Consider the following 27,952-nt stretch of genomic DNA (forward strand, 5'->3'; position numbering starts at 1 on the left):
GGAGTATAGACCAGTGTCACAGACCTTGTGACACTTTAGCTTTCAGTGTTGATCTGTAATAATTTCTACTCTTGGAGTGAATGTAGAAATTCCAGTTTTACATTTGAAATTTTTGAAAATAAACATTTATAAAACTCAAATTTCCTTTGACAAGTGTCTCCATTTCTTGGCTGTTAATATTTTAACTGTTCTGAAATAATTTTAAACATGGGTAGGTCAGGTACTACAATAGTCTAGATTTTAGGAAAACATGGTTGTAATTCGCATTCACATAATCTAGTCTCAGTTGCTAATTTAAGCACAGCCGAGGGGACTGCAACTAGGAGCATGGGTTTTTCAAGAGTCAGCAGGAAGAGTCTCCAAGGAACAGTTTAGAGCACCTGGATTGGAGTCTGAAGTAGATGGTGCAAATATCCAGTAAATGTGCATGTTTGTGTCTGCATGCATAGATATAAATGGAATTGAAATGAAATCTGAGAGCCGGAGTGTATCATTTTCCATATACTGTTTTTCTTTGTTAGGATTTGATTTCTATTTTTATTTTTTTTTTAAATTACACTGCCACAGCTCTGTATCTATCACTGTGCCCCATATACTGTGACTTCAGAGGTTTTTTTAATTACACTCTGAAATACCGATAGTGTGTCTCAGTTTAGCCCAGTTATCCAAACAGCCTGGTCTGGACTTCTCTTGGCTCCACTTAACTTAATCCACAGGTTTTTGCTTAGGGTCAGTTATGTCCTCTGAAGTGCTCTCTAAGTCTTTAAGTTGACCAGAGAAATTGTGTGGCCTTTGCAGTACAGTAGGTCTGGGCATCCAAAATACAGCTTCTCCTCCAACAGACTAGTTAAATATTTCTCACAACAGCCAGCATAAGACAATTGATAAGTAACATGTTTTTCTTTTACATGGTGCCATGTTGGAGAAGGGCTGGATAACATAGCTTTCAAATGCCTGTCAGTTATGGTGGCCAGGTCAGTTATGCTGGGATCTGTGTATAATCAGTTCTTCGGGAATAAACACACAGAAGCTCTGCTCAGACTTTTGGTCAAAGGAATTTTGGTTACATGTCAGCCAGGAAGTGAGGAAATCAAAAGTACAGCAGAGTTCATGAAATCCTCTCTTTCAGTCCCTTAGGAGGAAAACAGAATGTACGTGAGAAAAACATCAACTATTGTATTACTATTGAACCACATCCTAGATTTGTAAAATTCGCAGTGGCCTAAAATGTCAGTGAAATGGAAATCAATGTAATTTTTAGTTGTATCAAGAAGAGATCCGTGCATGAACAGCGTAAGAATACATAACACTTATCTAATTGAAAATATGTGCTTAAGTGAGCCAGCTGAGTGTCTTTAATGTTAATAAAATTACTTCATGAATGAATTTACTCTTAGGTATGGAAATGCAAAACCTACGTGCTTGTTCCTATTCTGATTGAAAATGAGAACTCATTTCTAGCAGAAAAAGAAATACCTGGATGAATGAGGTAATATTTTGCAAGGTCATTATTAAGAAAGAGGCATATGCCACAGATTTGTATCAGGATAACTGCAAAATATCCATGCTTGTGTCCCTTCATTTTTGGGAAGATACATTGTTGTACAAGAAATTTTTATATAAATGGTGTAAAAGGAAAGGTGGTTTAAGTCAAAATTGTCTTGAAAAATCTATATTTCTTTATATTTCTGTATTGATACTGAAAATAAAATTTTAAGAATGGAAGGGAAGAGATAGAACACTGTCACATAATATATGAAAAGTCTTGTTTACATTTCTACTGTATATTGGCTTAGACATATGTTTATGAGAAAAGTGGGATAGTGAATTATTTTTCATATAAGGAAATGCATTTATTAGACCTTCTGATTAACTTCTTGAAGTTACTTTACCTTAGTTTGTTTAAACACTTAAAAATACCAAGTACAAAGGAAGTTTTTAGCAGTGAAAGTGGGCTAAAGATAGTTGAGACGATCACAATAGTCGATATATAATCACAAATACTGATAGTATGCTGCTTGCTAAAAATGAAAATGAGAACTCAGGTTTTTCCTCTTTCAGTTACCAGAACACATCTTTGTGAAGTGAGCTTTAAAGTACATCTGTAGGGATGTGTATCATCTATTTAAATATTATGTCAAAGAAGGGAGAATGTAGACATGGACTATAGAAGTGCTTTGCTTTTCTATTGGTGCTTTAGATTGTGGATAACCATTTGTCTCAGTTTATTGGCAGTTAATGTTGTCTGTCTTGTATACAGATAAAAACTGTTTCAACACCTCCCCCCCCCCCAAGTTCTGCATAAAGGTGTTGGTGTGGCAGGGGTATCTAGACTTTCTCAGGCTTAAATGGAAATAAATCAACTGAAGGAAGAGACAAGTGGTTTCCTGTTGACCTCCTGTTCTTTCTCATTCATCCTTGAGCATCCCTGTTGTGCTTCAGCCAGCCAGAGAGAGCGGCTCCTTCCCCTGAGCGTAGGTGAGAAGTGCTTTGAAGAGGAAGGTGTCTTGGAGTAAACGGCTGCAGGCTCAGAGAAAGAGCAGTTGGCGGATGAGTTGTATTGCTTCCAAAGCAAAGATCACATTGCCAGTGAAGACCCAAAAGCCTCTATGTAGCAAAGTGCTTAAATCCATGCTGACTTTAAATTTTGAAACCACTACTTCTATTCTTAAAATCAGTCATGGGCTTAAATACTTTCTTGAATTAGGATCAAAACCGAGAGCTGGGAGCGATGGAGAAAAGACTGGGAAGAGGTAGGTTAGTGAGAAAGCTTGGGATAGGAAATGCGAATGGCATAAAACGGAGGGGATGTGATACAGCACCTTGAGGTGGGAATGGAAGTTGGTTGGCAAATTGTCCTGCCATTATACAGCTAACCAACATTTTATCATCCCCTCTGCCCCCACTCTAGGATTCTGTCCCTGAGTCATGGCAGACAGAAGACCAGAGAAGTCATGTGAACAAGCATGTGAATCTCTTAAGCAGCAGGATTATGAAGTGGCAGTGAAGCATTGCACAGAGGCTCTCCTTTCCCTCAGCCAGTACCCCCCAGCTCACCTCCCGGAGGCATGCCAGGCAGAAATCGACCGCATCAAAATCGAGACTCTTCTGTATAGAATTGCTTCCTTTTTACAACTTGTGAGTGTGACTCTTTAATAGTATCTAGTGAACTGGAAAGAACAATCAAATATCTTGTACCCTCAAGATTTAAATAAAATTGAGAGTTTTGCTGTGATTGGCATGTTGGTTTGCCACAGAATCCCTCTTGCTAAAGCATATATGAGGCTTCTGTCTTGCAGGTTTCCCTGATCTGTTTATTTTTCAGGATTGGGACCTCTAAGTAGTCTGGGTCTGAATCACAGTTCTCTAAAAGAATGAAGAAAAATACTTAAAATAACCCCAAACAACAAACCAAAACGTTTGTGGGTTTTTGTGTATTGGTTTTTGTTAAAATATATTTTAGGAAGGCAAAAAATCAGGTTTTAGGGTGTTATGCTTGACTAGTTATGCTGAATTACATACCAAATTACCTTATCCTTAAAGAGTATGAAATTTAAGGTTGCAAATCTAAACACTCAAAGTTAAGAAATGCCAGAATTCAGCTAGCCAGTTCCTACCTAATTTAGCTCCATTTGCATAGACCTCACATTAGTCTTTTAATACTTGATAATATACTAGTTTTCCATGGCTAGGCTAGAGCATATCTGGTGAAAGATGTAACTTTTAGGCTCTGGCAAATTTTTAATGGAAATGTGAAAACTGGGGTCTTTTGCCTTGCATTTACAAACCTTTACAGAGGCAAAACCCTAAATTATAGGTGATCCCATTGCCAAATTCATGTCCTTCCTTTAAAGCATCAGAGCCCTACAGTTTCTTAAAGGAATGGACATTACAGTGCTTAAGAATAAATCTACAATCTGCTTAATGCACCTACCATTTTCCTTACCTTTCTGTTTTAGAAATGTTATTACAGATTTACAGGGGCCTTGTCCATCTCAAATCTTAATGTATTGGATATGAACAGTTTCATCCCATGTGGAAAAAGTTTGGCCAAGTTGTAAGACTTTGCTCGGCAGCTTTAAGATAAATCTTGCCCATCTGATTATGGAGCATTTTTAAGCATTCTTTAAACAGATAGCTGAATTGGACCATTCAGTGTGCAAAACAAGGATTGGGAAACTTCTTAAATTAAGATGTGACCTATCTTATGGCTCCTCAGGGAAGAGTAAGATTTTTTTTTTTGTTTAATGGAAGTTGTGTTACTACAGACTTGACTTCTCAAAATTATTTACATAGGCCAATATGCAGATAGACACTTAGCAGTACTTAATACGTTTCTGACCTGGATGCCTTTGAAAATCCTGTGAGGCACCTATCTGGATGTTCATCATAGAGAAATTATTGCAGTAAGTCTTCAGGGGATTTGGAAAAATACTTGTAATCAAAACCTTCCTATTAAAGACTTCAATTATATACATACTTGAAGGCTTATAAGTAAAAAAAAATAATCCAGATTTTCCTTCTTGTTTTACTAAACCAAGTAATTTTTAAAATCAGCACTGGTAAGACAGAGTATAAAATACATACCACAGATTTCAACAGCACCATATTAGTGCAAGTTTAAAAAAAAAAATATTAGAGGTTTTGTATTTTTTCCTAGGTGTGAGCCACCTACAAACACATATAAAACATATACCTTTCCCCATTCATGTTCCTCTTTTAAAATGTTCATTTGCTGAGAATTTGAGAAAAAGTCAGCATTCTAAGAATTAATTATATTATATTAGACATGTGACTGATGTTCTTTACATGTTCCACCCAGGAAAAGACGAGGTAATGGATTCTAAAAAGCTTTAAGAAACTCGTAATTCAAGCATGTAGTTGTTTATGCTAACTGGAATAATGCTATTTTTAAACTTTTCATGTTTTACCTTTCAGAAAAAGTATGGGCAAGCAGATGAAGACTGTAGGCATGGTATGCTTATTTCTTTTTTTATTACATAGTGTTATAAATTGCAGTCAGTTGTCTGAATTTTTAAAACTGATGCCCAGATTTGTTAGTTTGCTAACATTTTTTTTCCTAGTTAAAATTAATGTATCTGCTATATAATACTTTTTCCACTTTTTTTTTTTTCTCCCCCCTGAGAGATCTCACTATTTTGTAACTTGTATTCAAGTACCAGAACTCAAATGCATATCTTTGGCACAGTGGTGCTATTTGGCTAATAGATATTTTGGTATACAAGTATAGGTTGAATCGATAGTGTTAGGATTCTTGTGAAGATAAAGACAGCTGATTGTTCCGTCTTTCTTCCTAGGGATATGGTGGATATTTTGGTTTGCATTTTGGGACTTGATTCAGAGAAAATCAAGATGATGTACTTACATTTATTCCTATTTGATAAAGCTTCCAAATGTGCATGTGTCACATTGAAGTTGAGCCTTTCATGTTTCACTGCCTTGTTCAGTCGGGGTATTTTTAAAGGAATTAACAATCCTTCCTAGTGTTCTGTTATTCATGTAGAGCGCACTCACTGAGAACTCTTCACTGAGTTTGCTAAGCGTTGGAACAGAGCTTATCAGTTAGATTTGGAAAGAAAAGGTGGGTAGATCCCACCTTTCAGGTTTTTAGTTGCTTAACTACTCTTGAATTTTAAAGGAAGTTTCTTCAAACCACAGTTTTCTTACACAGACTGTGTGATAAACTATTCTGACGTTCCTGTGCTAGCAATGATAATCTTTAAATCATTCCTTTCTGGTTCTGTGTGTTTTTTGGTTTTTTTCTTTACATGTGTTTGTCTTCATAGATACTCCAGTCATAGTCTGGGGAATTTGTGGGGCTCTGCAGCCTGCTTGCAAAGGTCCACAAAACATAACTAAGAAAAGTAAACTTGCTTTCTGTAGGTGTAAAATGAAAGTTTAACAAATTTTAAAAAGGCTGAACATTCTTAAATAATCTGGATGTTTTTTTAAAGCTGCTTCTTTTAAATGTTGGTATATGCGAAGGGTGTAATATTCTGACTAACCTCACAGTTGTCTTTCATGATGGCAAATAAAAGCGAGAGACACACATATGGAAAGCTGAATGATGGTTAAAGGAGGTAGGAGGGAGAATGCTGTTTAATGAATATCGTTCTCATTGATGAGATTTGATGGGTTTGTCATAGGCGTAGATGGGTGACATTCATTTGTGAAACTTTGTATTGGCTTATGTGTCAGTTACCAGTATCTCAAAGGAACTGTCATGTTAACTATTTTTCTTCTCTCACTGGACGGGCATAGGAGTGGGTGGAATAGGAGCGCTGATCTCTACCTTTTTTTTTTTTTTTTTTTAGTAGAGAAAACAGGTTTCAAATGTATATTAATAACAAAGAAATAGTGTCCAGTTTAATATTAATTTCCTTAATTCATGCCAGCATGTTCTGCAAATATTTCCTCCAGATCTAAAACTAAGGACATTTTTGAACTTATTGATGCCATATTTATGTATGTATATAAAAATATTTTGTGTGTGTCTATATATGTTTGTATACACCCCTTGTATTTTTATGACTATATGAATGAAGTATTTGTTTGTGGTTCCTCATGATGTGCTGTTATCAATTGTAGCCCAGTATCTGACCGTTTAGAGTATCTGCATTTATGATCCTGAAAGGTCTTAGTTTTAGTTTTGTTTGAAATATCCTTGGGAAGAAACAACCGTGGTATGGACTACCTGATACTCACACTTCCTTGATACTCACAATTTAATAGACAAAGTTTTATTCAAGCTGCTGTTCTGCCTTTTACAAGACTTGACATGTTGCATACCTGTGACAGTGTTTTATTTTAACCTGAATGATAAGTGCAGTTTGGAATAGCTAGAGTAATACATGTTCTTTGTAGTACGCTGCTTACGCTGTTACAAGGAATGATGATAACTTACAGTCTGTTAAATTATTCCACAAATCTTTACCAAAAGTTAGTAGTTAATGTGGTGTAACTTTTTACGTGCAACTGTATGTTTTAGCTTGGTGACACTGTGCAGTTAATGATATGAAATATCATAATTGGACATCTAATCTTTGAGGTTAAAATAGCAAACTGTCACACATGTTAAAGCTATTTCTGGCACTGCTGCTTCTGATTTGGGAAGTAAGCTCTATTTTTGGAAATGTGGTCAGTATCATCAGAGTAGTGAATTCAGACTAATCTTGAGGCACTTTATAAGCAGGATTTAGTTACCATTTCATTATGAAGAAATGTCTAGGGTTTTTTATGTAAATGTTTTGTGGGAGTATTTTTTTCTTTAGTCTTTCATGCAATTTCTGTTAACCATGTGAACGTCTATTGAGTGAGGACTTTTGATTTATTATTCGAAAATGTAATCCTGAAGCTGTGGTGAATGTAAAATTCCTGTAGCACTAACAGGAGCTGTTTGCATCTGCATGAGTAGCAGTATCAACACAGATGTTGATGTTGCCTGCACTAACAGTAATATATGTTATATTCTGTAATTTTAAACAACTGTCCAGCCTTCTTTTCAACTCACATGCTAAGCTTACTAGCTTTTTAGTCTCTGGCATTTCGTTTATTGGACAGGTAATATTTATATGATTAAGTGTTGTTCCTGCTTGTCTGAAGCACGTATATATCGTGAAATAAATCCTTTCACTATTGGAAGTGTCAATGAAAGTGTCTGTGTGGCTAGCTATCTGATCCAGTGCTAGAAAGCATTAGGAAAGTTTTCTGTTACATGGAGCCTGTAAATTTCTGTACTCAAACAATCGTTCCTGTACCCCTGCACTTTACAGCATAAGTGAATAAAAGCCCTTTTAAAGTAGCAGGAATTGACCACGAGGAGGTTAGCTATATTTGGAAACGACAGGGCATGCTTTTTGTGAGCATGAATGGATCTTCCTGAGCATGTTTGTGTTACTGAGAGGTTGTTGGTTGCTTTTTTTTCCCTTACCCTTACTGTGAAGAGGAGGTCCTTTGTGTCTGTGTCAGATATTTGAATTTACCCTTCCTATATTTAATTTTTGTCTATTTTAGCATGTAAACATTTCAACCTTTTTTGAGCTCGTGTACAGCATTTCTTAGCTGGTGGGAGACAAGTTTCAAGTTAATATTGGACAGGAGCAAGTAATTTTTCCTTTACATCCAAGACTTGTCTTTCCAAGAAGCCATGGATTCAACCCAAGTTTCAGACTTTATTTTCACATTAAAGGTGAAGGAAAACTGTATATAGTTTATTTAAATGCATACTGTGATGAAGCCAATAATTGCTGATTTGTGTTGCAGTGCTGGGAGAGGGGCTGGCCAAGGGAGATGGATCTTTCCGTGCAGTGCTTTGCTGCATGCATCTTAAAGGGAAGCTGCAAATTGTGTCTAATGTTCTTTCCAAATCACTGATGGGTGAATCACTGGTAAGTGGGTTTGCTGCAATCTACATAATTTAAAAGCACTTTTCTATTTCCTTTTTAAAAAATGTGTTTAATAATAAACTTTTGACCATATGTTTGACTGGCAGGTTGCAACCAAAATGATTTGCATGAAAAAGACAAAAGATAAGTGTACGGGCACGCATGTCATCAGGATACCTAGGTTGTTGCATTACCAGTGTTTCAGAGTTGTTACAATTTTGAAAAGTTTTTTTTGTTGTTGGCTCTGAATCCTCAGGGAATGCAAAAGAATTTGCATATTTGTGCCATTGACTAGAAGAATGTAAATCTCAAACTTTTGCTTACTTTTTTTAAGTTGTACCTGACACCATTTTGTATGTACTTCAGGAAGTTTAGCCATTAAAGCAGAAAAATAACTGATAGGACTTCTAAATAACTGGCCCATGATAAGTTGTAAGACAGCATGAAAAGCTTTTCAGGAAAAAAAAAAAAAAAAAAAAAAAAAAGCTTTGCATTTCAAGGCAAAGATAAAGGTTTGAGTTCAAAGCTTCTATTTTACCCTTGAACTGTCAAAACTTGCAAAGATGCTTTTAACCCCATACATGTAAGTAACTTCTGAGTCTTACGGGACTACTCATATGGGGAAAATGAGAGACATATATAACTCTGCAAAGCATAGTGTCCTTTTTATTTCTGTAATTGAGATTAAATAGCATGCAGTTCATCACCATGAACTGATGGTGATGCTAAATCCAGAAATGTGGTCATAGCACAGACAAGAGCAGCTCTGGTCAGACCATGAGGAATGTGTAAGTGACATCAGAAACTGTTGTAGGAGAATCTGTTACCTTGAAATTGGATCATGTCTCCTATATCTTGGTGCTTAACTTAATCAGTAGGTTGTTTTCAAGAGGGAGTTCTGTTTGTCTGTCTGGTGTATATCCTGAATTCCCTTCCGCCCTGCCATTGGCTATTTTTACATAAAGAGGAGGTTTTTTTCTTTGTTTAGCTGGTGTTTTCTAATGAAAAAATGTTTCATTGAAAAATTCCTGCTGAGGCTGAAGGAAGCTTGCCTTCAGGAAAAATTAGTAAAATAGCCAAAAGCTCCTTATCGCAGGAAATATAGAGTGCGCTTGTTTTGAGCTATTGTTTTGCAAATAAAGGTAGCTTCATATATAATTCCGGAGTGTTGTCTCAAAGTAGAGTTTGAGAGGTTTATACAAGCCTTAGGTTGTTAGACACAGTTGTTTTCGGTAGAAATATTAAAATTGGCTGATTTACTGACTTACGCTGTTGTCTGAGAGAAGAAATGAAACACAGTTTTGGAATGAATTTATTGAAGAATTGGAATCCATCCAGTTTCTTCCCCAGTGACTTAAGAAAATGAATCTTGGTAACATTTTTACGCTCTTAATATGTTTAAGCTCAACAGGTTCAATTTGCAGCCTTCTGAAGTGAAAAATAATTTTGAAAAAAACCTAAGTGTGAGAATTCTTGAGTGTGTTAAGTTTTCAGCAAAGAGAGTAATTGCTGCTGCTCAGTAGCGTAGTCAAAATGTGGAGAAATCTAACAAATGTAGTAGCACTTAATTAAATTTCTGCAAGAGATTATTGAAATAAAACCCACAGGTCTGGGTTCCTTTAACCAAAGTTTCAACTTACATGAGTGTGAAATTGTTATACTTAGCTGTATATTTCAGATAAGTTCAATTTTGAAAGATTTTTACTTCAGTTGTACTTGAATATACAGTTATTTTTAGTTGCATGGCTAATATTTTTTTTAGTGAAAACTCCAAAAAGTACATTGTCTACATCAGAGCAGAAAGTTATGACACTAGAAATTAGTAATCTGTAAATTAGATCCTTAAGAAAAAATGAATCCATGACTGCAACAGCAATGAAAGTTTATTACATTAATTCCTTTAGAGCCGAAGTGTTTCAGTAACCATAGCATATGGCTCCTGTATAGTGCTTTTCATCAGTAGCTCACAAAGTGCTCTGTGAAGACGGTCGGTATGACTGTCCCCATTTTGCACATGGGAAGCTGAGGCATGGAGAGGTGAAGTGACTTGCCTAAGGTCACCCAGCATGCCAGTAGGCAAGCTGATAATAGAGCATAGATCTCCTGAGTCCTTGTCCATTGGGCTATAGTGTCCCCATGACTACTGTGCACGTAGAGTACTGTTCTGGAGGATAGCAATCAATAAGTATTGTAGCTGGTGATATTTGTCTTGAGTAGCAGCTAAACTTCATATATTTTTTTTCCCCAAGTTGTTCTCTGCACATGCTGCTCTTGTGTATTGTCCTGTATTGATACTTGCTGTAAATCTAGTGCTGGTTTTGGCCGGTGTAGAATTCCCTTTTTCACTGTAATGTTTGCTCAGTGTTATGTAGTATGTCATTTTAAATTGTGCATTATAAGTCAAAGTCATTTTTCCTTCTTGCCCTTCACCTTGGTGGTGGTGCGGGGGGAAATGAATTTAGTTGCTGTGGTTTAATGCATGTGAAGGTTTATGTGTTTGATGTATTAATATTCTTTCTCCCCCCAGAACGGGATGGTAACTAAAGATCTGACACGACTGAAAACACTTCTTGCTGAAACAGAGGTAATAACGAACGTATTATTGGGAAAATAATAAGCAGTACCTGAAACAGCTGAAAGGCTTGTTTTCATGTGTCCCAGGAGATCCAGGCTCACTAGGAACACACTGGTTCAAACATTATTGTTTCCACTGGTCTTTCAGTCTTTACCACCTACCTATTCAGGAGCCTTTGTTCACAACCTTGCATGACGTATGAGAAAATAGAGAAAGATGCTACTCTCCTGAAGTAGCAAGTAGAAAGAATTCAGAGCATTTAGACCTGTTTTATTTATTTATTTACTGTATTTTTCTCTGTTGGAAATCATTCTGAAGTAATAAACATGACTTAAGAAATTGGTTAACAAATATAAGGCCTTCTCAGTCACTTTTTTTGTATTAGAGGTTAATCTGTCATATCTGTTGATTAAATTGCCACTTTTTTTGTTTGTTTTGTTTTAATTTTCCTTATGGTTTGTCATTGATTTGGGCATTATTTTTCATGTAGATTTTAAAGCTGAAAGACATCTTGATAAGAGTTTAGACTTTTGGCCTTTTAAAAACTTCACTGCAGTCTACAATAAAATGATCATAGGGTGGAATTTGGTCTTGTAAAAATCTCTAAAATTTTCTTCTAACTATGAGTGGACTCACTGTTCCTGTCAATTCCATTTATCAACGGCTGCAGTCCAGTTGTTAGGTTAATGTGAAGTTCATGTTTGTCATTAGAAGTGGTTTCAGACTTCTGATTAATATTTTTGTATTGGTTTCTCTAAAACATGTCTTGACAGCAAAGAAGCCAAAGCAGTTCTTGTTGATGAAATTGTTTTGTGTTCCTTTATAATTGTGTTTTTGTTTTTGTTTTTTTTATAACTGTAGGCAGCTGGTAAAGTAACATCAGGATATCATGTAGAAGATTTAGAAGAAGGTATGTAACTCAATTCTAAAGCTACTTCATTTTGTAGCAAGAAGACTTGGATTCTGCTGGATGCTCAGGACTGCATAGTAGTCAAAAAGCAAAAAAGGGGCTTGGCTATTATGATGAGCCCCAGGGACTGAAGTAGAATTATCTCATCATTGAATTTGGAGACAGAAGTTTCTATTTATTGGTCAAAGAGCTGTATCAGAGCCTGCTCCATTCTACAAACTGTTTGAAACTGGCCTTTGTTCTAAATAAATTTTTGGTGGATATTTTTGCTTGTGTATAAATACACTTTGGGTTGATGTTTAGAGATATGGTTCCCTGGACAGTTACTATCTGACTCAGAAATACTTGGCAATTAGAAACATGACCTAAGTTTTGACTACTCTGCAGGGTCCCGGGATGGCTGGCAGTTCCGCCCACCACCCAGGGGAGTCACAAGCAGTGAAGAATATACGCTATGTAAAAGGTAAAGTCATTGCTTTATATCAACATCCTCCAAGGGATCATAATGTTTCCTCTTTTATTTAGCTGCTGATAGAATGATTAAGAGGTCAGGAAAATTAAGGTACTTTTTAGAACAGGAGTTGATTTGTTCACAGATTTTTGGAAGGGCCAGTTTATCCAGAAGCACTTCAGTTTATGAAAATGGAGCTAGTGATTCCATATTGTAAGAAAGTGGTTTGAGGACCATTTTTCTAGCAACAAGTTAACATCTGTCTTTTTCCCTTACGTTTTCTAGTTTGTATAATTTCAGAAATGTGAAAAGTTCCCACAGACAACAGTGTTAGCAAACTGAAGCACAGTGAGGTGTGCTTTGACAGCAGATAAGGGTGCATGCCTTCAGATATAATGGGCTTTGTTGATAGATGGGCTTTGTCTTTGGATAAAAAAAATTTGTAAAATTTCCCTCTGGATTTCATTATTTCCATTTTGCATAAGCTCAAATACACAGAGGTGGACTGCCTTGCTGAAGATCCAATGGCTTGTATTGGAGTTTCTCCTCCTTGTCTTTTTCAGTTGTCTACTCAATATTGCCTGTACTAATATATATGGGGAGGAACCATCATTATGCACTTCATTCTGCCATATATGTAACTGATGCAAATAAATTATTTAAAAAACATGAGCAGGAATCTGACCTGCTTTTTTAATGACATGACTTAATAGCGGAATTTGAGCTACTTTTGGCATGATTTTCTAGAGATGCTAAATCTTGGCAACTCTTGTTGACTTTTATCATATCTGGTGCATATTCAGCAATTTTTAAAAAGCAGATATTTACAGTTTTTAGCTCACGATGATTTTCTGTTGAGTAACATCTATGCTATGTTTCCAGCCATTGCTCTGAAACATTTTTCCACTAAAGCTGTAATTAGCTTTATGCACACTGTTAACCCTTACGATGAGAAGGATGTGCCTTACTCAGCAAATCCATATGAACAGTATCATTCTGACCATGGAATAAAGATTTTTAGTTCCTTATGAGGAGGCAGTTACAGGTACTGAATACAAATTTTTGAAGCTGTGGTTTATTTTTCCCCTGTATGCCATAAAGCAGTAGGAGTACAGCATATTTATTCTAGATAATGAAGCTATGGAATTGCAGGAGGTATTAAACTAAAAATGAGAAAGAAACTGTCTGTTAAAAGTATGAACAATGAGAAGTTGGAAAACTTGCATAATGATGACAAATTTTAAAGTAATATGCTTTCCTATTAAATAATGGAAAGGCAAACCACTTGATTTTAAATCTGCTATGTAGCTAATAAGAACAGGTCAACAATTTTTTATGCTTGCACTCCATCTACTTTGTGCCATGAAAATCCTAATTGTACTTTAGCATTCTAATACAATGGTGAATTGGAAAATTTACAATAAAAATACTGAAATTGACTGCCAAGAAAAATATTTTCGTTTAAATTATATTAAGGAATATAGCTTGAGAAGGCCTTTAATAACATTGTGATATATATCATGCTTATTTTATTTACAGTTTGGGCACTCAAACCTTTAAATACTTAAACTTTTCTTAAAGTAAAAGTGTATGCTAAATCAAATTACAACTGCTGATACAAGTGTGGTCTAGATATCCAGGTACTTTTGCTATGAGGTTTTCATGTCATAGTCAGGTGTTACTTGTTTTTGTCACATAGCTCAAGGTTCACATTCTAATTCACATTACATTACGTAATACATTTACTATGGAAAGGTTATTCAGTCACTGATCCCCTTCTGCTGTGTTCATCAATGATGTGGAGTCCTGACTTGCTGTATTAATTTAGTCTTGGTGCATCCTTTTTTTTTTTCACAGTAACTCATCACTGTAGGAAGAGATTCTTAATATAAGTATATACATAGATATCCACATGAAATTAAAATATAGTTATGTTTACAGAGTTTCTATAAACTTAATATCCTGACGGAGATCAGCCTGTCTGGCTTTATTTATAGTAAATGTGATGCTTACATCAACTCTTTATAGTATTCTTATGCAAAACAAACAAAAAACCCAGCCTCCTGTCCTGATGTTTATTCTGTGTATCCAGTACTTTCTCAGTACCTTCAGAACTTACCCACCCCCCATTTTATTCTTGATTTTGTCATCTATTTTTTAAGTGCTTCAGTTTTGAAAAATGATGCAGGTGCAGCTACTGCCTTGTGTTTTATAAGGTTAATACAAAGTTTAATTATAAAAATAGTTCCCAAGTTATACAGGCATTTACCCAGGCTTGCAGTAAATTCTAAGAACTAGAAAGCTTAAATTGTGTACACGCATTTGGAATATCATTAATTTTGATTCATCAGCACATGCCATTAAATGAAAAATGTCCTACTTCAACAAATCCTTAACCTCTGCAAAAATAGATCCTTTTAGATGGACCACCATTTACAAAGAGGAGGATTAAACCTTTTCCTCGAGAGATGATTTCTGTGTAGGTGTATTTAGCAGAAAGGACCATGTGATGTCAGTGTTGCTCCAGAAAAAACTGCTGAATGAGTATTTATCAGCTAATAACGTAACTATTGGAGGAAATTATGCTGTATCTTCCCTTTGCCTATGATTAACAGTGTTTTATTCGTATTAATACAGTGCATAGTTATTTCAGGGGTGATCCATGATCTCATTATGTTGTTGCTGTACAAACACTTGATTCTTTTGAAGCTGGAAATTTCTTAAGAAGACTTCTGTCCCCCTAGTTTTCAAAGAAATTTGATATACTTTTCTGGACTTTGCAGTAAGAGAGGCTGCTGCCTCTCTTATAAAATGCTGTGTAGGTGTATATATTTCCAAATCGGTTCACATGGACTAAACTCCTTTAGTTCTGTGAGAGAGACTTAAAGAATGTCCTTCTGGCTTTAAAAGTAAAATTTTGATAAATTTCTTTTTTTAATTGGAGAGCAAAAAGTTCAAGGCATAATAATTTTTCCTATTTTATGTAGATTTTTAGAGCAAGGGATCTGCAGGTACGGTGCACAGTGTACTTCAGCACATTCCCAGGAAGAGCTAACAGAATGGCAAAAACGATACGCTTCCCGCTTGATCAGATTAAAACAGCAGAAGGAAAACAAACAATGTTCGGGCAGTTATATGGAAACCTTGATTGAGAAATGGATGAATTCGTTATCTCCTGAGAAAGTGGTAAGGAAAATATACTACTTTCCTATGTGCTTATATTTAAAACTAACAGATGAGCCTGTTTTTGGCCCTTACTATCAGAGCTGGTCGAATTACTCCTTACCAGGAAATTGTCCAACCAATTTGCTTCCCTTTCCATCCTGCCCTATGTCTTCTTGCAAAGATACCAGAGATGTAGACTGATTTCTGCAAATGTACTTGTTCTTTTCAGGAGTTCTGTAGAGTCTGTGAATTACAGCTTGTGGGTTAATCACAGCTTGTTAATTTTGCATATTTACTATACCCAGTCCAGGATGGGTCAGCCAGGTCTCATGGTATTGTTCCTGTTCCTTGACTAGGTGGCAGAACTTTTAAACTGGAGAACAATAAATGGCGAAGCTTTCACAACTTAGTGGAGAATACTCTTGTTTGTGCATGGCTCCTTTTCTTTGCCTGCAGCTGCAGGCACTTGTATGAAGAACAGCCAATCCCCCAAATGTTCAAAAAAAGTTTGAATACTGAAGTGTGGGATATGGATATGATCAAACTTAGCAGCTGTTTTTTGGAATTCCAAAGAATGTTTTTGCGGCATTCGACCAGCTCGACTTACCACTGACCCTAAGGAGTTTTCGGTCCATCTATTGTTGATTAAAATCTGGGAAGAGTGGACTTTCTGCAAAACGCATTAATGAGCAGAAAGCCTGATTCTAGTTTCCTGGTGTCTCTAGTAGTCTTATTGATGTCAGTGAGATCTGGGGTCTTCTGGAAACGCAGTCTTTGGGCCTCGTTGTATCAGATCCTTCTTTCCAAATGAAGTCATGTTCTACTTGAAACATTTACAATTAAATTGGTTTTTGAAAATCAAGTCCTGTGGTTAATCGTCCTTAAATGGTTATATTCTTCACTTACACAGTATGATCTAGTAGATTTGGCTTGCTTGTCTCTCTGAATTAGCACATATTTTCATTAATTCCTGCGCAGGACTTGCATCAATCGTGCACAATCTAGGAAACCATTGTTTCCACTTTCTGTTAAAAAATACTACCTTTTCCTGAATGTTTTTATTTTGATACTGCCTGTAGAAGTTTAATGTTACCTTCTTTTTCTTTTAATCTAGCTTAGTGAATGTGTAGAAGGAGTGAGAGTAGAACATAATCCTGAACTATCGGTAACTGTCACCACCAAAAAGTCTCATCAGACATGGACATTTGCTCTCACTTGTAAGGTAGGACTACTTATCTTTCGAAAGTGAGTCAGTAATAACTAGAATGCAGCCCATAAACTTTTACGATTAAGATTTCAATTGCATAATTGTTCTTAAAATAGAGAAACTTCCTAGCACCATCCCTCCTCTCTCTCTTTTCCCAGCAGCTCTGGCAATTATGTATCCAGATTTCTGGAAAGTAGGCAGGACTTGTGCCTGCTCTGAGAAGTTGAGAGTTCTTATAAGTTCTTATTATCTGATTGCAAATGAAGATATTTCTGAAATAATTTCAGTTCTCCAACATACTCTCATTTCAACCTTTGCGTTTTTTTTTTTTTTTTTTTTTATAGCCTGCAAGAATGCTGTATCGAGTGGCATTGCTTTATGATGCCCATCGTCCACATTTTAGTATAGTTGCAATATCTGCTGGAGACAGCACTACCCAGGTATCACAAGAAGTTCCAGAAAACTGTCAGGAATGGATAGGAGGAAAGATGGTCCAGAACGGAATAGATCATTATATATACAAAGTCAGTATAGCCTTTAACACAGAAATCTTTGGAACTTTTCGCCAAACTGTTGTGTTTGACTTTGGATTAGAACCAGTCCTCATGCAACGAGTAATGATTGATGCTGCTTCAACTGAAGGTAATGTATTAATTATTTTTTTTTAATAGTGGAAATCTTTTATGCCATCTCTTTTCCTTTTCACATTTTTGGGTAGAACAGCATCTATATTTACAGCTAATGAATGTCTTTTACTGTATGTTATGTTCATCATATATATGAATATAAATAGGGGACAAAAGCTTCAGAGGGTCTGAAGGCAGATAACTAGAGTACGACTATTACTTGGTGTTGGGATATGGCTCCTAAATCTTGCCAAAATGTTGTGAGTTTCTAGTTTGGGATGTGTCTGAAGGCAGCACCGGAAGTTAAAGTATCTTTATGTTTTTATAATAGTTCTTGTATTGATGAAAATGTTAAGCACATAGAAAAGGTCAGTAGAGAGGTGAAGTGTTTCTGTTTAAGAATACACCTGGTAATTCATACATTGATTAAAGCAGACTATCTGAGAAGTTGGTTGTTTTTGTGGTTGGTTTGTTTGTCTGTTTTGTGGGGTTTCTTTTGTTATTTTTTTCTCTTCTCCCCTTGAAATAACTGAGGAGGGTTGTCAAAGGCAAGAGGCAAAGTATAGGCTTGTAACTCAATGCATTGCTGTTGACATTAATTTTGAAAATGTAAAGAAAGTGTAACTATTTTTGTGCATGTTCAAGTAAAAAAAAAAATTAACTACATGTTACTGTAAGGGTTGTATTCTGTTTATGAATCTGGTCTGTGCCTCTCAGTTCAAACCTGAAATATAACTCATTATCAGAAAGATGTCAACAAATTGAAAGATGTTCGAAGAGGTGCAGAAAAGAAGGAAGCTCTTTGATTTTTCATTAAAAGATTGAGAGAGCTAAATATAGGTCACTCACTTCGCAGCAAGCAAGGGGGTGGGATAGGGTATAATAATTTTTTATGGAAAATTTGAGAGATACAAACAGCAAAGAAGCAGAATTGTAGCACTGGGTTGTCAGCAGGAGGAAGAAAAAGGAAAAAGAAGGAAAAAAGATGAAACTAAGAAAACAGCAGTTTTCTGTTCCTGGCCTTTATTTTCATATAACAGGTTAACATTTGCAACATTAACAAAAAGAAACCATAAATAGCAAATACCAAAGATCGTGAACTTTCCAGATGACCCAAGTACTTGTAGCCAAGAGCAGGAAGACTGTACAAGTTGTAATGTCTCTTGAAGCAGAGAGTATTGCATTGTGAACGAGAAACTATGCTTAGAAGCAAGGCTATGGTCTTTTCAGGAACTATTATATGATCTCCATGTAACAATGTGGATAATTACAGCTGACAGGCTTCTTAAGACATTGAGTTTGTGGAGAACAGGTGTCCTTTTACTGTAAACCTGTTTAAGATCAAGAGAACCAAGCCATAACTTGTTGGCAAAGTCAGAGTTACTGTCAAATCGATCTGTGGTCTTGGGTCCTTGTTGGCTTAAACTAACTACTAACCAAAGCGATACAAGGAAGAGCCAGTTCAAGTCCACGTGAAAGTGATGGATGAAGTTGAGATGGTACTCTCTAGCATTAGTTACTGATACTTCCTTTTCACACATTGCTTGTCTGTGTGTGGAGGGATGCTGAAGTCTTCAAGCAGGTTGTTACTAATGCTTATTTCAAATTAAGAGAGTGCTAGGTGCTTTACAGATAAATGTAAGTACAATATCCGGGGCTTTTTGCTAAGGTAATCCAAGAAGCGTGTAAGCAGGCAAGTGAAGAGGATAACTATGTTGGATGTGTGTCCAATCCTGTTGTTTCTTTTACTTTTGGTATAAATGAATTGGGATCTCATGGAAGTGCTTTTCAAACGGAAAGATGCTTGAGGTATTTGCATGTAATTCAGGGTCCTGTCTAGGTATCTAAGGCAGGAAAGAAAGGTCAACATTAAAATATTTTAATGGAGGAGCTTCCATTATGCATTTTGAAATCATTATTTGCTATGGAAAAAGAGAACGAAGAGTTTTCTGCGCGCTGAGGATGTACAAAATGCTCTTTAAGAAAGGGTCACCATGTGCGCAATCTGTGCCGGGAACCGTTTATGTCAGGCTTCCAGTGGAAGCCTCTCCAGTGCTGGGAATTAAATGGCTGTCTTTCTAGCAAACAAGGACTCAAGCCCAGCATAATTACTGAGCTTTTGTGATCTGTGGTATGGTTAGTACCAGAGAAAGCTTCATTTATGGCGACATGATTTAAAACCCAGAAACCACACAAACATGGACTTTTTCTTGCCATGCAGCTGTAGCTACTAATACGGTTCCGGCTCGAGGTAGCTACTTAAATGTGGCTTCTTAGTGAACACATGAGATTAGCAAGTAAGATAAGCTGTGTTCCTGTGCCATTTCTTTTGCTGGAGGAAAAAGCTGTTTTCCTTCTATTTAGAATAAAGACAGTGAAGATGATGTTAATTAAGTATTTAATGTGAGTTTGAAAATGTCTTTTTTGCACATTTTTCAGCGTTGGTGTGATACCCTGGATACCCTTCTTAAATCTTACTTGGAGATAATACATTAAGATACCAGAGCTTCACTATAAATGCCAAATACTTTCAGCACTGCAGTTAACTGCAATTCTGTTCACTGATGCACTGTTGTCATAGTGGTTTTCTGGTGTTAATGGATGGCTGTAGACAGTGCTTGGTCTTCTGTTTCTCATTTAAGCTATGTGGTCCCTGAAATCAGGGTATACTGAAAAATTAATTTCTTTTTCATTTTCTAACTTTATATAGTGTTAGGTTACACTTCCAAAGTTTTGCCTATTGAACTAACTTTAGCTATATAATGCAACTGTCTACAGAATACACCTGTTACGGTACTGCAGAATTTTTTTTAAAGCCTTTCATGGTGTTGCATATTTAATGGTTTCTTACCAGCTAGTTTAAGAATTTGTTTTTATTACGTTCTACGTTTTATAGTGTATACGGTAAGATTCTTCACTACTTCATGTTTTTGAAATGAGGTGTTGTTGCAGTTAGGCTTTGAAAGCATATTGCGATGTCAGGTCCTTCAAAGTTACTTGTGATTATAAAAATATAAGTGCTTTCCTTGTTTGTCTGTATTAATTCTGTTTGCTATCTATAGAATATTTTATTTTCTGATATTGTTTGAGGGCCTGCTTGCTCTCTGTGTATGCCTGAAAAGTAGGGATGGTAAGTACTAGAAATGAACTTACTAAAGCTGTCATCTGCAGAAGACACTCTTACCTACATGTAGTTCATTATCTCTAATGGGTTTATTTTTAGTAGTGGTGGTGGTTTTTTGTATTTTGGGGGGGTTGAGTGTTGCGTGTCTTGTTTTGGGTTTGGTTTTTTTGTTGTTTTTTTGTTTGTTAATAAAACCAAACATGTATGGAGTTTGAACTTACTTCCTTTCCCTATAATTTATCTACATCCAGATCTTGAATACCTGATGCATGCACGGCAACAGCTACTAACCACAGCTAAGCGTTGGGATTCTACTTCTAAGACTATTGTAGAATTTGAGCCTAATGAAACTACTGAATTGGAGAAGAGCCTTCTTACCAGATACCAAATCCCTCTGTCTGCTGACCAGCTATTTACACAATCTGTCCTGGACAAATCATTGACCAAGACCAACTATCAGTCACGGCTACATGACCTCCTTTATATTGAGGAAATAGCACAGTATAAGGAAGTTAGCAAGTAAGTGATACCTTTGTAAAAATATTTCTTAGGTATTTCTTGCTGTCCTATTAAAATAAGGATGGCAACTTTTTTATTAAACCTACATGCTTGTCTAAGATACTAAGTTTTCCTGTTTCTTTGAAATGAATTTGAATATGAGTCTGGAAATAGTAACTTTTGATAAAGGTCACTATCACTTAACAAATATAATTTACTGATAACTCATTTAAAACACATAGTATGTATCAGTCTCTGCTTACAGTTGGAGGCACTAAACAGTTGTTGTACGATGTTTTGTTAATGTCTGGATAATAATTATTTTTGTTTATAGTTTTTTGGCTCTCCATACAAAAAGATATTAATAATAGGATCATTTTTGTTCCTTGGTGAAAGTAGATTATAGCAAAGTAATATATGAAATCTTTGTATAAAACACTGACTTGTGGGTGGATCAAACTCTGGTCTTATGATGATGTGGCAGCTGACTTTACTATATTTATTCTCTAAATAGGCTGAAACCCAGCTTCTGAATAAAAGTTCCTAATAAAAGGCATATAGTATACATTGTTTGTTTTGTTCTATCTTTAGGTATTATGTATATATTACCAAACTGGATTAGCTGCATGAACAAATACCGAGTTACGAAAAAGATGTGAGCTTCCCATGTACAGACTCTCACGGGGCCTTTTTTCTGTAGTTTGGTATTTGTGGTTAAAAATTTTGCCTGCACTCGTGTGGTACGAAAGAGTTTTAAAGTGTTGCACTACTCAGAATGGAAAGTCAAAAAGGTATAACTTCCCCGTAACCTGATTTGGTAGCAAGTTTAGTTCTATCAATTACTTAAGTTCCAAATCAGAAATGCCTTTATAAGACTAACCACTCCTGGAGCTACAGAAGTTCAGCTGAATCAGCTCTCTAGAATTTAGGAAGAAAATGCTATTGAGTAGTGGTATTTCTAATGCTTTTAAAGCAGAAAAATGGTTTCATTTCTTTTTTGTCTCTCAATGAAGGGCAGTATATTTGAACTGTTTTTCTTCATATCTTTCATCACTGCTGTGCTCTGCTCTTGAGCTGGAATCTAACACACGGAGGAATCATGCTTGAACACTTTTCAGCATACAGAAATACTCTCCATCATGCATATTTATAATCAGGCTGACTTTTCGAAGACTTTTTAAAACAAAAGTGGGCTTAAAGTAAACATTATGAAATATGATATATAAGTAAACAATATTTTTACTGAGTGAATTTTCACCTTGAGAATTACACTCATGCCTCCCAGGAAACCAAAGAGCAGCATGCCTGTAGAAATGAAAGAATAGTAAGTGTATCCTGTGTGTAACACTTCCCCTTTGGACAGTTTGGTGCAGCGATAAGTTATTGCTTGTCTTTTCCTATCTAGTAGCTTAATAAAAGTAAGATTTAGTAATGTTCTGGAAATCTCCTGTTTTGACAGTGTTGATGACGGAAATATTCGTTTGATCTTGTAGCTGACCCACTTTATTGCAACAAGGCTCGAACTAGCACACTTTTCTGATCCTCTGTGGCTAAGATCACACACTTCGTATTCTCTAGTGAAGTCTCAGGGTTGCAAGCCTAGAAATGGGCCCAGAAATACAAATGCAAGTGGGTTATAATACCTCTGAAGTGGTGCTGTGAGTGGAAATGTTGATGAGCTGCTGCTCTCTAATGGGTTTGTGTACGTATATTGTAAAAGTAGTAGGGTTGTCAACATGGTCTCTTATGACAAGACTGGAATAACATGTCTGTAGTTCAGATTGGAGTCAGTTGTTGGGTTTTAAGAATGTTGATGATTTTTCACTTTCTCAGAAAACGCTGTTTCAGACTTCATGTGGGATCACCTGAGAGGAACTACTGAAAAGTATTGGATGAAGATTGCAGTGGCTTTAAAAAGTCTTGAACTTGGTTATAAGGCAGTTCATTCTAGATAGTCTCAGAGAGCTTTACTTTTAAAAGTCATGGTTTTTCTAATATTTCAAGAGGCATTTATAAAAAAGACTCCACATGAGTACATCACAAAATAGAGTAATAAAGATTAGAATAAAGGAGCCACTGCTGTCTAATTTCCAAATGCAAACATATTCTAGAAGTAAAAGCAAAACAATGTTCTGATCTATGTGCTAGTTTGGTTTTGTAAAGTTTTGCCTTACATACATCCATTGATGGTTTTTAAACTCTTCCTTTCTCTCTTGGACATTCAAAAGAAAACTAGCATACAATTGTTAGAGTGGCTAGAACTTACTGTGTGTCTTCTTGTACGAACATTAAAGTGTGTGAGGTGACATATAGCTCCTTCCATGCAGTACACTGTCTGCTACTAGAATTATAGAGCAGATTTATCCTCAAGGCTGTGAAAACTTAACATACTGGCTCTGATGGAAAATAAATCTGCGTTTGTCATTACTGTGTCTTACATTTATCAATTCATAGGTAGGTGTCACACTCTGCACACCCTGTCTGAACTCTGCATGTATAAATCTAAGAGGAAATGTGCTGAACATACCTTTAAGAAATTGTTACATGGGGCTTTGTTCAGAATAGGTTTATTTGCTTTTTGGGAGTTTATTGTTTACATTGGCACTGGATGGATTAATGATTTATGAAGTCTTTCTTTAATTTCTGTGTTTTTAAATATGAAGAACAGGAATTTTTTTTTTTTTTTTACTAGTTTCATTAACACTGCAGTTAGGCTGGGGTTTTGCAGTGCTTAGGAGGAGATGCAAGTTTTTGTTGGTTCAATTTGTATAAGCCTGACTGAAAAGCTTATTTTGTATAAACCTGCAAAGCAGGGGTGAGGAATGGATGAAAGAAGCAGCTTCTGATTTTTTTAAAATCTAATCCTCAGAGGATTTTGTAGTTTAACAGTTTGCCAGAAGGTGTCAGCTTACTCAATGGAAATTGCTTGATAATCTCTAAACTTCAGATTGCCTTCAGCTCAACAGATTCAGTTTAGTCATTTACAAACACACCAACTTGTGCCTTGTCTCAGAATGGCAATAATACTGTTTTCCAGCCTGTTTTTACAAATCCAAATTTGAGAATGAGTTAATGCATGTTCAGCAGTATAGAGATTCAACTTTAGGAAAGTTTTAAGAAAATAAATTCACAATAGCAAGTGACTGCATCTTAGTAATAATGTTGAGCTCTTGGTTACTGTGTTAAATGTTTTATGTAGTATTTTAACAATCATCTGAACGAGATATGAGCTGTTTTAGAAGTTGCTAACTTGCTGATAGGTGCTTTGGAATAGTGCAGCACTTGTATAGAAGAAAGCTTGGTTGGTTTTTTTTTTTTGTGGTTTGGTTTTTTGTTTATTTGTTTGTTTTTAGCACGTGTGGAAGGATTACACTTAATTCTAGTGTGCTCCCTGAAGTACATGCTTTTGAGTCATTGCTTTAATTGTAGCTTGTGCAGTAACCTTTGTGGTTACCCATGAACCGAACAAATCCATATTCAGTAAGAAGACATCTCTTGCTTTTTGAGACTGGAGGAGTGTGAAATTTGGATCTGACTTAATACCCATATTATGTAAAGAAGAAACTATTACCACAAGGGGGCAAACTTGTAGTTTTTGTGCAAGACTCATGATTTGCCAGATACGAAAAAAAATTTTTTTATTGGTCTGGTAGAGGTTTAATTACCAAGTGAGCTAAAATGTTGGATTTTATTCTTGTGGGTTTATGATTATTGACACTACAGGGCTTAAACGATAAATTACCAGTTCATTAGGATAAAACAGAAATTACAAGAACAGATCAAATAAAAACAGTATGACTACAAAAAGTATTGTAAGAAAATGAGGTTTTTTCCAAGAGATTTTATTTCATTTGTGAATACCTTTGGTTTGTACTTTTTTTCCTGTAATTTGTTGCAAATTCAGGAAAAAGTTGCTGATGAGAACTGAATATTGTTAGTGTGACAAACTTTTTTCCCCTTTTGTTCTTTTTAAAACCAGGTTGAAGCAATCTGGTAAAAAAACCCAACCAAACAAACCCCCAAATGCTCTAGGAGGAGATTAGTATGTATTGGTGAGAGGTCAATGAAGTGTGCTAATAAGTCACTCTAATAGGTTATGCATGTGACTTGTAGAAAATGCTAACTACGAAGAATGAATTTGTTAAGTCTGATTACAGGAGGAACTTGCTGCTAATAGGAATTCTGTGGATAGATGGTTTAAATGGCTGAGCCTGTGATGCCATTCCTTCATTTCAAATAAAATTATCTTATTTTAATGCCTACATTCTGTTTTTTTTGGAGGCATTTTAATCAATCCCTCTGAATTGTAGGTATAATACCATTTACCTTTTAAGGTATAGATTACCATCCTTGGTGTGCAGCCAGCCTGGAAGAGATACATGAAATAAATAGGAATCTTACTCTGCTCTTTGCCTGCACGTCTCTCCTTGAATACCTAATATAAGCTTACAAACTATTTAAATAGAAATTTTTACTGCTTTGGGACATGCAAAGCAACTCTAGTTCACCCTAAATTTATTCTGGTCTCACAAAATCTAGTATTTGATTCCCTCTTGGTATTTGATTCTCTCTTGTGCAGGTTCTTTTTTAAGCTTCATAGATGTTGATTCTTTTGAATATATGTTTTATAGGCTATAATCAAACAGAAAATGTGTAACCATTTGACATCTACATACTTAGGAAGGGCCAGTTTGGCTATACTTGTTTATGTTTAAAAGTTATAAATTCAAAATGTAAGGCAGTGAATCTTCAGTCTGCATGAAATTTCTGCCTCTGAGAGCATTTTTCTACACTGACTTGATGCTTTCTTACTTAGGTTCAACATAAAAGTGCAATTGCAGATTGTAGCAAGCTTCATGCTCACTGGTGTTTCTGGAGGTGCAAAGTATGCCCAAAATGGACAACTTTTTGGCCGCTTTAAGCTCACTGAAACGCTTTCGGAAGACACTTTGGCTGGACGGCTGGTGATGACCAAAGTCAATGCTGTTTATTTATTGCCTGTCACTAAAGAGAAGTCAGTACAGACCCAAGGAACCAAAGAGAAGGTTTATGAAGCAGCTATTGAGGAGAAAACAAAGGATTATATCTTCTTGAGGGTATCCAGGGAATGCTGCGAAGAACTTAATCTTCGGGCAGATTGTGAAATGCAGGTAAGTCAGAGTGGAAGTGGTTTTGGTATGGGAACTGTTTGGATTGTGTCTGTTTTGGCTCCACCCAAAACAATTGCTTGAAGATATGAAAAGGAATTTTATTAGTCATCAAACACAAAGTAGAACACAGATGAGAATTTCGGATAGGTGAAGTCTTTTTATACATAAATATTCGTGTGTGTGTGTGTGTGTATGTATATGTAAGTCTTATTATTTGGAAAATAATATTTTAGAACATTTACAGAGTAAAAATACATTTAATGAATTCCATTTCTGGCAAAATTCTTCTGAGATGATTAGGCATTACTTGCAGATTTTTACTGGTATATCTTACGCTTTTGAGAGTGTGATTTGTAAGTTGTCTTGGACGTTGTTTTTATGTCTCTGGTTTAAATACAAAGTTCTCTCTGTATGGACTTGTAAAGGAAAGCTTTGTCTTATTTTTATTTTCCTGCAGGTAGGTGTTTGTGGGTAGTTCATGGGCTTTCTTCCACCAGACCTACTCACCCTCTCCTCTCATTCTAAAATCACTGAATATATTGCTTACTGCTGCTGCCTGGACTTTTCTCTGGCTTAGTCTCTCTGATGTGGCTTTCATTGTTCTGTGCATCATAGGTGTTTGTCAACAGAGAGTTCGGGAACCTTTTTCTTAATGAAGTCAAAAGTAGGGAGTTTTCTATTCCTGTGTTTTTTCTCTTAAGAAAATAAATAAAATAAAAAATCTCTGCTGCTCTTGACATAGCCAGCTAGAACTCAGTCTTTGATAACTTGCACCTTGGACTCTTTATTTTGTATCTTCTCATTATTTTTGTATCTTCTCATTGTTTGTGTCATTGTGGATTCCACTGTTTGTTCGAAGGCCTGAGGTGCGATTAATTTTTAATAAGGTCTGTAGAGGTTATGAATGGGCCTTGTACTCTTTCTGTGCCCATTTCAGAACAAAAGGAATATTGTCCTTCAGTGGAAAAGTCTTCAACTTACAGTATTTCCTTGATGAAGATGATGAGGGTTGGTAGATGGAGGCATGAGGAAGGTGAATAAATACTTTTTATTGTATATATCCTCTGTTTCAGAATGATAATACTTGCCTCCATGACTCTCACTCTGCTGACACTGCATTCAGTCACAAAGTGAGGAGTTATAACACTTTTGCTAGAGAAAATTTAGTTTGCAGTAAGATCAAGCTTTTGTTTACCCCTTGCAGTTAATGTGAAATGGGTGAGGATACTTTTTTTTTTTTAATGTTGTGTAGTTTGCAAACAAGATAGTGCATTAGATGTAAATGCATGTAAGGGAAGACAAAGCTCTAAGTTAAATACTTAAACTCCTCACCCATCCCCAGTGTGTCTGCTGTAGACCTTGTGATTGATCTTGTTACCAAACAGAAATAACCTCAAATTAAGGTCACTGGAATTGCTTGAAATGAATGCATTTTCACCAAACGATTATCTCCTCCCATTCATTTTGTTTTGGGGAAACATATGCAAGAATCCTAATGTCTTAATTTAACATGGATAATTGGTCTGGGAAGACTTATGTTGTTCTGGGCTCCTGGCTTTGTGTTTGTTTTCTTAAAACAATAATTAAACTCACTAATTGATTCTATCAGAAACTCCACTGGAATGCAAAATGAGCTGGGTCTACAGTAACTAGCTTACTTTTCTTTGAGTGTCTTAACAAAACTTTGCCTGAGGCAGAAAATCTATTCTGCATTAAAAATTGGGTCCTAAAGTTATTTCTAAAATCATTCAGTACTTCATACATATATCAGTGAACTGGTGGTCAAATCCTTAAAGTGTTACCTATATTTTAATGAGTTTTAATTGTGATGAAATTTTTTC

The 27,952-nt window shown here is 35.9% G+C and overlaps 1 protein-coding gene across 5 annotated transcripts in view; it reads left to right on the forward strand.

Moving 5' to 3' along the window:
- The window catches only part of HELZ (helicase with zinc finger), a 91,716-nt gene that overhangs the window by 14,260 nt on the left and 49,504 nt on the right, over positions 1-27,952 (forward strand). For 2 of the 5 annotated variants that reach the window (XM_049811601.1, XM_049811605.1), the window contains exons 2-12: positions 2,912-3,138; positions 4,939-4,975; positions 8,284-8,408; positions 10,933-10,989; positions 11,842-11,890; positions 12,278-12,353; positions 15,329-15,527; positions 16,621-16,728; positions 17,058-17,355; positions 20,715-20,982; positions 25,778-26,111. In XM_049811601.1, the coding sequence (XP_049667558.1) occupies positions 2,929-3,138; positions 4,939-4,975; positions 8,284-8,408; positions 10,933-10,989; positions 11,842-11,890; positions 12,278-12,353; positions 15,329-15,527; positions 16,621-16,728; positions 17,058-17,355; positions 20,715-20,982; positions 25,778-26,111 (1,761 nt within the window). In that variant the 5' untranslated portion in view covers positions 2,912-2,928. Of the gene's footprint in view, positions 1-1,469; positions 1,490-2,732; positions 2,754-2,911; positions 3,139-4,938; positions 4,976-8,283; positions 8,409-10,932; positions 10,990-11,841; positions 11,891-12,277; positions 12,354-15,328; positions 15,528-16,620; positions 16,729-17,057; positions 17,356-20,714; positions 20,983-25,777; positions 26,112-27,952 lie in introns of those variants that run through there. The other 3 variants (XM_049811604.1, XM_049811602.1, XM_049811606.1) reach the window with 3 other exon arrangements.

The sequence above is a fragment of the Accipiter gentilis genome, chromosome 10, assembly GCF_929443795.1.
Source record: "Accipiter gentilis chromosome 10, bAccGen1.1, whole genome shotgun sequence".
In the NCBI taxonomy this organism is placed as follows: Eukaryota; Metazoa; Chordata; class Aves; order Accipitriformes; family Accipitridae; genus Astur; species Astur gentilis.